Here is a 10000-nt window from a genome sequence, read left to right as displayed (position 1 = left end):
ACCTACGAGTGGGCGTGTGCGCCAGCGCTGCAGGTCAGCCTTTCTGCATACACACCTGGCTTTAAAGTTCACCATCCTTGTAGCATACCTATCTGCCAAGGCCTGAAGGGGACGGGGAGAATATTTACTTCTGCTACACTGGCAGAGAACTCATGTGAAACAGACTGTGGGGAGGTGGAAGGGGTTTGAATGCTGTCCGGCAGTATTATGAGTGGAACGTCTTAAGGGGGCCCTCTTCCCCATACAGCCTGATCTTATAGTGTGTGCCAATTCTATCAAGACACTCCACAATTTCATACTTGGTAGACACCCATGTATCCTGGATTTTGTGGCGACCATGAAAATGGTTCTTGCAAAAGAGTTTACATGTACATTATATTTAGCAGACACTTCTTGACCAAAGTCACTTACATACTGTATGTCAGCTATATTACAAGGGATCACATTGTCCCCGGAGCAACTTGGGGTTAAGTGCCTTGCTCAAGGGCATAACAGTGAAAGCCAGGAATTGAACCGACAACTTTCAGGCTACTGCACGCTAGCCCAGCTCCTTAACCACTACACTACCACTGCCCACTTGAAAGACTAGAGTGCCAGGTGGTAATATGGGTACAGTGTCAGGACCGCACACTGCAATCTCCCAGAAGAACTACATTTATTGAGTTAAAAACATAACTGATGATGACCCTGGTGGGTCGAAACGTTGCATTATGTGTTATGATTGCAGTGTGCGGACAACTACTCTTCTTTCCTTGATAAGCTTTTTTGTCCTGCACCTGGCCTCAGTGAGGTGGGATGTGCATACAACCACTTTGAAGAGGACTACAGTGTTAGGACCACCATGTCTAAGATATGCCGCAGCCTCTTCTAAGTGTCTCCTAGCACTAGCATAGACAGAAGTCAGGTACTCTTGATGTTGCACCACCCAATCAGTCGGTGGACTGTCCCTGTGGTCACCTCCAGTATTTCCAAGTAGGTGGTCGACTGGTAACTGTGGCTTCTGACCGAACATCAGCTCATATGGGGAGTGTTGTGTGGACTGGTACACGGTGGTATTATAGGCTAACAGGAGCTGAGGGAGCAACTGGGGCCATTTACGCTTCTTTTCAGGGGGTAAGGTCCTGACCAAGTCATGAAGTGTCCTGTTGAAACGTTCACATTGACCATTCCCCTCGGGATGATAAGTGGTGGTTCTAGTCTTTGTTATGATGTAGGTGTCACACAGGTGCTTCAACAGCTCCCCCTCAAAGCTGCGCCCCTGATCAGAGTGGATTCTCCTTGGCACACCATACACATAGAACCATCTCTCAGTTAGAATCTTAGCTACGGTGGAAGCTCTCTGATCAGGGGTGGGAAAGGCCTGGGTAAACTTTGAGAAAACATTTGTGACTACCAGAACATTCTCTTATCCTATGCTTGCCCAATCCAAGAGAGTAAAGTCAATGGAGATTATCTACAAAGGCTTAGTGGCTAACATATTTCCCAAGAAGGATCTGGCTTGGGTTGTCTTACTTTAGCAAGCACAGTGCTCACACTCAGAACACCACTTTTGCACCTCATGCCGCATCTGGGGCCAGTAGCACCTCTGTCATATCAAATCTGTGGTCCTGTCCACCCCCAGATGGCCGTGGTTGTTGTGTAGGCTAGTGAGCACTTCGACTCGCAACACCTTTGGCAGTAAAAGCTGCAGCACTGGATCCCTAGAAGGAGGAGCCTGGATCGCTCGGTACAAGGTCCCATCCACTTCCTGTATCTGGGACCACTGCTTTGTCAACCCTTGCAGGACTTTCAGGTCTCTTTTGGTTCGACCAGGGATGGTGTCCACCATACAAGATTCTGTCATCCAAGAGTCTTGGATAGGTGCACTCGAGGCTTGCATGTTGGCTATGGCAAGCGGCAGGGGAACGTCCAGGCCGTGTGACACAGATCAGTGTACACGGTGAACGTGTTGCCCAGGAGATACTTGCCATTTTTTTCTGTGATTGCCCACTTGACTGCAAGGAGTTTGAGTTTCATGGCACTATAATTTGACATGTTCCTCTCACTTGGCCGCAAGCCCCGGCTAGCAAAGGCTATTGGTTGCTGTAACCCATCCTTCTCCTGTGACAGAACTGCCCCCAATTCTGCATGGCATGCTTCCGTCTCTAAGATAAAGGGATGACTGAAATCGGCATAACCTAGGACTGGTGCTTGAACAAGCCATTCTTTTAAGGCTCTGAATCCAGAAAAAGTTCTGAAGGCAAACCTGAACGTCACTACATTCAATGTTAACTATCCAATATTCAGATGTCTGTAATTGAAATGTATGCAAATTAGCGCATAATTAATGAGATATTGTTAAATTACATGCATAAACATATATTTTCAGAAAACTTGTAATGCAAAAAAGTTATTGCAAAAAAATATTGTCTCTACATAAATAATCAACTAGTACATTTTCATAAGAATATCAAAGAGTTAAATTTTTTACCCTATTCACCCATTCTATGTTGCCTATGGAGGCCAGTTTTAGGCCGCAAATGCTAATTAGCAGGTTTAAAACTAAAAAATCAGCTACGTAAATATGATATTCAGAATCAGCACCCAAAAATTAGGCAGAATACCCTCTTTACCAGTGTTTTCTCACATTTGACACCCAAGTGATAGTAGTCCCAGTCTTAATTATGCATTATATAAATGATGATGTCATCTAAGTGTGAAAATGGATCGTGAAAATTTGAAGACAAAAAAAATCTTGTTCCTTAGACTCTATACTAGCAAAATATGCAAAAAAATCAATTTTTACAAGAAAATCCAGCGGAATTACACAAGACACCGTACTAAAGATCTTACAAGAACATTTCGAAATGAATGGTAAGAGATTTTGCACTCAGCTGTAGCCTAGGCCTGCTAGTGGTGAGTCTGCTATAGCCTATTTACTTGTATTGTAGCCTATGCAACGCTATTCTATTAAACGCTGTGTGCTAGTCTATTAAACACTATAGGCTATGACCGCTATGGTCTTGCACTATTTTCCCCCATGATCATATTGCACTATTTTCCCCACATGATCATATTGCACTATTTTGTTTCAGTTATCCAAAAGGCTCGTCAGATGCTCTTTATTATATGGCAATTTTGGAAACAAAACTAATAAAAGTGAGGTGAGGTGAGGTGAGGTGAGGAGAGGAGAGGTGAGGTGAGGAGAGGTGAGGTGAGGTGCTCCCCCCCCCCCGTAAGTGCTCATGGCCCCCCCACCCGTTGCTCTCTGGCGACGACCCATGTCTGCGATAAATCACACACAAGCTACAATCATTCCAATTAAAGTGCTTTATTTTTAAACATCACAATATAGGCTCTCTATGGGCTAATGAAACAGCCTAACGAGGGCTTTCTTTCGCGCTATTGGAGCACGTATGACTACAGACATAACCTAAATTTAACGCGCCTCTGTCAACTTTCACATTTGATTTGAGTATTTCATATCCAATCTAAATCTTCAGCTAATGAACAATATAGCCTAAAGTGTGCTTTCTTTTGCGCGATTCAAGTGGCCTACCATCGGCACCTTTTCAACTCTGGTTTCGTGCTTGTCTGTGTGTGTGTGTGTGTGTTTGTGTGTGTGTGTGCACGTATATCGGTGTGTGTGCGTGTGTGTGTGTGTATACGTGCGCACCAGGGATGGAAATTAACCACCCGCCCCCCGCCAAATGCGGGTAGTTTTGTGCGCTGGCGGGTGAATTTGGTCAATTTACCAGCCACTGTGGCGGGTAGAGCTAGCGTACCACAAATAGTCAGATCCGGTCTAATTTTCACACTTATTGACGGTTAAAAATAAGAAAGTGTCTGTAGGGATCATGTAGCCTAACGTTACCAGCCTATAAGGGTAAATCGCGCTGATTTGAAGTTCTACAACTCGTAGTGAGCCGCCACCGCAGCATAGCCTATAGGCACTGGTGCAACGCTTCACTTTCACTTCACTACCATTAAGAAACTGTCACTATGCTCTCATGTGCCACTGCTAGATTATTTCAGGATGACTGCATAGACATAAATCTAGTGAGATCTGTGGATCTGCGTTATATCTTCACAGGCTAATATTCTCACGTAAATAGTTCTCTTTTGAATTGGCCCGTAGGCCTAGGTATTTTAATCCGGCCCGCGACATGCTGCTATTTAGACCTATGAGGCAGACAGACGGACATCTCCACACCCATTCGTCGTGATGGAATATCTCACAAACTTTTCATTCAAAGAAATTACAAACCGTATCAGAATAAACAGCAGAACTTACCGAACGCAAAGGTGTAAAGCATTCCCTTATACAAGTTATAGCCGTTCCCGAGTAATCCGGTTTTGAAATTGAAGCAAATGTCTACACGGTCTCCAACGTTGGGCTTTTGTCATATATGATAAGGCCAAATACAAAAAATTTTTTAATAATATCGCCTAGATAACTGTACAACCAGAGTTTTTCCAATGTAGTTTCACAAAATGCTAAGCAGCATGCATATTACGTTTCTTAAAGCTGAGCTGTGCTTAAATTGTTCAGTGCATGATTTCATTACGGGCCAAATAGAAAATAAATGCTAAATGTTAAATATAGCCTTGATACCTGTAAATATTTAAATCAGATGATGTACACTATAGTTAGATCAAGTTGGAGAGTTGGATTATAGGATGCTCCAGAACTCACACAAACGGAGTCTTAAAGGAGCCACACCACTTTTATGACAAGACACTATAGCATATGAATGTGGTTCTGTTGACCTTTAGTTTTGTTGCTACTGTGCTTGGAGGACAGGTTTAGGGCAAAACTCAGCATATTTTAGTCATATTGCAATAATGCCGATTACAGTAATCATTTTGGGTAGCCTACTATAATCATGATATCACATTTTCATGCCGTTTCTCTAGTGGCTGGTAAAAAAGTTGAGTGGCTGGTAGATTTTGGAATCCACCAGCCACAGTGGCAGGTAGAAAAAATATTTAATTTCCATCCCTGGTGCGCACGTGTGTGTGTGTGTGTGTGTGCGTGCGTGCGTGTGGGCGTGTGTGTGCGCACGTATGTCGGTGTGTGTGCGTGTGTGTGCGTGTGTGTGTGTGCGCGTGTGTGTACATGTGTGTGTGTGTGTGTGTGTGTGTGTGTGTGTGTGTGTGTATACGTGGGCACGTGTGTGTGCGTGCGTGTGGGCACGTATGTCGGTGTGTGTGTGTGTGTGTGCGTGTGTGTGTGTGCGCGTGTGTGTACGTGTGTGTGTGTGTGTGTGTGTGTGCGTGTGTGTGTGTGTGTGTGTGCGCGTGTGTGTACATGTGTGTGTGTGTGTGTGTGTATACGTGGGCACGTGTGTGTGTGCGTGTGTGTGTGCATGTACCTGCTTGCTCTCCTGGTCCAGCTCTCCTTTCCTGCAGATCTTGAGTGGCCCCACCAGTCCAGAGTTGGTGTCCTTCACGGGGTCGTGGGCGGAGTAATACAGGTATGATTGACAGGGGGGATCAGAGGGGGAGGGCCCTTCCAGCACTCTCCACCGATAGGTGAATCGCTCTCCTGGAGCGATGGCAGCTCCGTGCCTACTCACACCTGCAGAATCCAAACACAGACACAGAGACGTCAGGTCTGTGGGGGTATTAACGTGTCTGTGGGGGTATTAACAGGTCTGTGGGGGTATTAACAGGTCTGCGGGGGTATTAACAGGGGGTATTAAAGGAAAATTCAAAACTTTTCAAAACTGTGCAACTCACCGAGTGGTTAGTGGAGTTCGTTGACTATTAAAAGCAAATATATCGGCGCAATGTATGATTCGTATTTGAACCTGAAGCATAGACGGTGGCGCAGTAATATCAGAGTCTTCCAACAGAAATCAATGGGATTTTACAAAATGCCAAATAAAAGACGACAGAAACTGTATTTCGCTACGCTACTTGTTTTGGAACATCAACGAACACCACTAACCACTCGGTGAGTTGCACAGTTTTGAAAACGAACGTTAAGGGTTGTTTTAGGACATGTTTGAGTAGCCTACTACAGTATGCCCATTGCCAGCCACCCTGAGAAGTGAAAAGGCGATTCAAAACGAGTCAGAAAAGTCGAGACAGGACCAATCGTCAAAATTTCGGTGTCCACCACTCTAGTTCATCCAAAACAAACCAGAAAGGGGCCTTAAAGTGCTAAAAACCGGAATTTTCCTTTAACAGGTCTGAGGGGGTATTAACAGGTCTGTGGTAATGCGGTTACCTTCCCAGCCCTATTGACAGGTCTGTGGGGGTATGAACAGGTCTGTGGGGGTATGAACAGGTCTGCAGGGGTATTAACAGGGGGTATTAACAGGTCTGTGGGGGTATTAACAGGTCTGTGGTAATGCAGTTACCTTCCCAGCCCTATTGACAGGTCTGTGGGGGTATGAACAGGTCTGCAGGGGTATTAACAGGGGGTATTAACAGGTCTGTGGGGGTATGAACAGGTCTGTGGGGGTATTAACAGGGGGTATGAACAGGTCTGTGGGGGTATGAACAGGTCTGCAGGGGTATTAACAGGTCTGTGGGGGTATGAACAGGGGGTATGAACAGGACTGTGGGGGTATGAACAGGTCCGCTGGGGTATTAACAGGTCTGTGGTAATGCGGTCACCTTCCCAGCCCTATTGACAGGTCTGTGGGGGTATGAATAGGTCTGCGGGGTGGGGGTATTAACAGGTCTGTGGGGGTATGTCAGGTCTGTGGGGGTATGAACAGGTCTGTGGGGTGGGTGTATTAACAGGTCTGTGGGGGTAAGGTGCTTCTGATTACGTAAGGGATAATGGTTCTGATTATATAAATATTTAGATATCCAGGGCCTCCTGCAGGAAATGTGTTAGTTAAGGTGGTTCTGATTATGTAAGGGATAATGTATAGAACGCTGGTCATTATGGGGAAAATAAGTCCCGACAGGGCGAACCGGACCCCGACGCGCCAGCGGAGGGGTCTTGTTTCGCCCTGAAGGGACTTATTTTACACACGCTGAACTTGAATCAAACATTCTTTAGAACACAGCTGATCAACCGTCTGCTTTCACTTTTGAATGAAGTTCGAAGCACAAACTCCGTTGCCATTGACAGCGGTCATTCTTGTTTTCAGAGGTCCTTTCCCAAGAAATAATGACCGCTAGAACTTTCGGAAATCCCATTCAAGTCAATGGAGCATTCTACTTGCATTGTGAAGAGCCGTATAATAAATATAAATATTTAGATATACGCATGACAGCATAGGTGCTGTTACTATTACATTCCACTCCAACAGCTCCACCTGTTTTTTTTCTGTCTGTGCTGCTTCAGCTGTTGGCAGCGCTGGTTGAAGCCTGGGAATATTGTAAACAGAGTAGGCTAGCCTAGTATAGTCTACCGGTTGGACTGTTAGACTATAGTAGTAGTACTATACTATATAGTAGTAGGCTAGCCTAGCATAATCTACCGGTTGGACTGTTCAGTAGTGGGCTAGCCTAGCACAGTCTACCGGTTGGACTGTTCAGCTTCCCCCAGGGACAGGCCCTTTTGAGTCTTGGAAAAGAGTCACTAGAATGAATAGTAGCCTATAGTTACACTCGCCCCGCATGAGTAGTCGATATTGACAAGCTGTAATATTATAGCGTGCTAACCTCCACAAACCAACATTATTCTTCAGTTAGCGTAGGGCTTGCGCATAACTTAATTGAAGAGTTTGGTCTCCACAATTGCTTATCACAACCTATCGTGGTAACGTTAACTACCTTAACATCAGTGGGAGGTCTTGGACTGGGAGGTCTTGAACTGAGAGGTCTTGGCTGGACTTACATTGGACTGTGAATCGTGTGCACGTCTCTGTTTGTGGCTTCCTGAAGCCCGACTGCTGCTGATGCAGAGCTGCCCCTTCAATGTTTGAGAAATCCCTCAGGGCTTGATTACACTGGTGGCCATTAGAAATCCCTCAGGGCTTGATTACACTGGTGGCCTCCGTGGGAGCTAATACCGACCCGTTGCTGAGCGGTCATGCTAGCTAGCTGCCTTAACAAGCGTCTGACTGGCGTCGATCGGGGTGTGAATGTTTCTACGCTGACGATTGGCTGGAGAACAGCTGACCCGTACCTCCGGAGCTCCAGCCTGCCTGAGAAACGTTCAAGAGCTCCTGACTTGCAATGGCCTGTTCAAGAACACAATGATGCTCAAGATGTTAAATACCAGAAATGTGCAATGCCAATGATTTGTTTTTTGTTTACTTTATTTTATTGTTTGTGAAATTGTTTATGTTTTGGTGTCACGAACAAGTACTGGCGACTACACAAGCAAACATTAGCTCAGATTTTGAATTATATCCAATCTTTTGTCAAGCAGGCATTATCTTTTGAACGCTAATGATAACAGATAGATACTTTATTGATCCCCGAGGGGAAATTCAGGAATGATAACTAGTCTAAGTAAGGGATAATGTATAGAACGCCAGTCATTATCGGAAAATAATTCCCGACTTTTGCTGAGAAACAAATAGTTCACAACACGCTGAACTTGAATCAAACATTCTGTAGAACACAGCTGATCAACCGTCTGCTTTCACTTTTGAATAAAATTCCAATGCAAGAAGTGACCAGACTAATTGCAGACTAGTGATATGAAAGACGTGAAATAGAAGCACAAAACCCATTTTCCTTGACAGCGGTCTGTTATACTTAGCAACGGTCTGTTATCGAGAAAGAGCAGACCACCGGACGTTGGGAAGGCCCATTCAAGTGAACGGAGCATTCTGCAGCATTATGAAGAGCCGTGTAATAATCTGTGTTATTAGCCTAGAAATCTAGATGCACCCTAGCGGCAGCAAATGTAATTTGCAGCCAGGGTAGTCTAGCAACTCTCCGTTGGTTTGCGAGCTGGAAAAATTAAACTTTGATCAGGCCAATCACATCATGTGGGCGGGCTTAACATAATGATGGCAGGATTGCGATGGTTCTGTGTGAATTCCCTGCTACTTGAAAACAAAGAAGATGGATGCTGCTGCTGGCGAACAGCGCGACACGAATTAAGCTTTTTTTTTTAATTGGATCAACTAGCCAACTAGCTCTGCTGGTGGGAAAATGCATTGGACTCATGAGTTGTGGCGCTATCCTATTGCGTGCAGAGGGAATTTGAAAGACAACCGTTTATCCCGCCCCTCGGATTGAGCACTGCCAAAGGTGAGTTTCCAGACCCTACATCTTAATGTGGGTCAGGCTCTTCAGGCTACTGTGTTATGATTCTGTGTTATGATTCTGAGTTATGATTCTGTGTTATGATTCTGAGTTATATTCTGAGTTATGATTCTGATTCTGAGTTATGATTCTGAGTTATGATTCTGATTCTGAGTTATGATCAGGCTTGGAATTTCAACATTCTGGGGGCAAGGCCACTTGGCCTTCAGTTGGGCATATTTGGTGGAGGGCACAAAGGCCACATGTCAGGGCACTAAGGCCAACGTTAACTATACGGTAGTAGGCTATAAAAATGATAAAAGTTGTATTTAGCCTATTCACTGCAGTAGACCTGCATCACTGTATGAAACATTACAAAAACATGAAACATGGCACATTACATATAACTGTAAATCATCTGATCATCTAATATTTACAGATATCTAGGCTATATTTAACATTTATTTGATATTTGGCCTGTTATGAAATCATGTATTGAACAATTTAAAGGAACCGTATGTAAGAAATGTATTTCAATTAATCATAAAATGGCCCTGATATGTCACTAGACATTAAGAAATCATTGGTAATTTCAAATACTTATATCACTGACAAAAGTAAAGTTGCAGCCCTCAACTGATGTTGATGTTGTCATGTTGTGTTTTGGCCTGATGCACCACCCTCCACCTATCTTCTAATCACGAAGTCAGTAGTGTTTCGGCATCCGGGTTGCCAGATCTGCCAGTCAGAGGGGAGGGGGAGGGGATACAACACTCTACAGTAATTTAAAAGTGATTGTAGTACCAGTTTTGGCCACAATCTTACATACGGTTCCTTTAAGCACAGCTCAGCT

General features: G+C 44.5%; 1 protein-coding gene across 3 annotated transcripts in view; it reads right to left on the bottom strand.

The window, feature by feature from the left end:
* Positions 1–10000, bottom strand: part of LOC143122188 (ferroxidase HEPHL1-like) — a 133983-nt gene that overhangs the window by 63184 nt on the left and 60799 nt on the right. For all 3 annotated transcript variants that reach the window (XM_076283040.1, XM_076283042.1, XM_076283041.1), the window contains exon 9: positions 5355–5560. In XM_076283040.1, coding sequence (XP_076139155.1) covers positions 5355–5560 — 206 coding nt within the window. The remainder of the gene's footprint in view (positions 1–5354; positions 5561–10000) is intronic.

This window comes from Alosa pseudoharengus, unplaced genomic scaffold (assembly GCF_046254945.1).
Source record: "Alosa pseudoharengus isolate Yale_2024_CS ecotype anadromous, Long Island Sound unplaced genomic scaffold, YU_APseudo_1.1 YU_APseudo_1.1_scf_13, whole genome shotgun sequence".
Taxonomy (NCBI): domain Eukaryota; kingdom Metazoa; phylum Chordata; class Actinopteri; order Clupeiformes; family Clupeidae; genus Alosa; species Alosa pseudoharengus.
The sequence above is the reverse complement of the archived record's forward strand: the minus strand, read 5'-3'. Positions and strand labels throughout refer to the sequence as shown.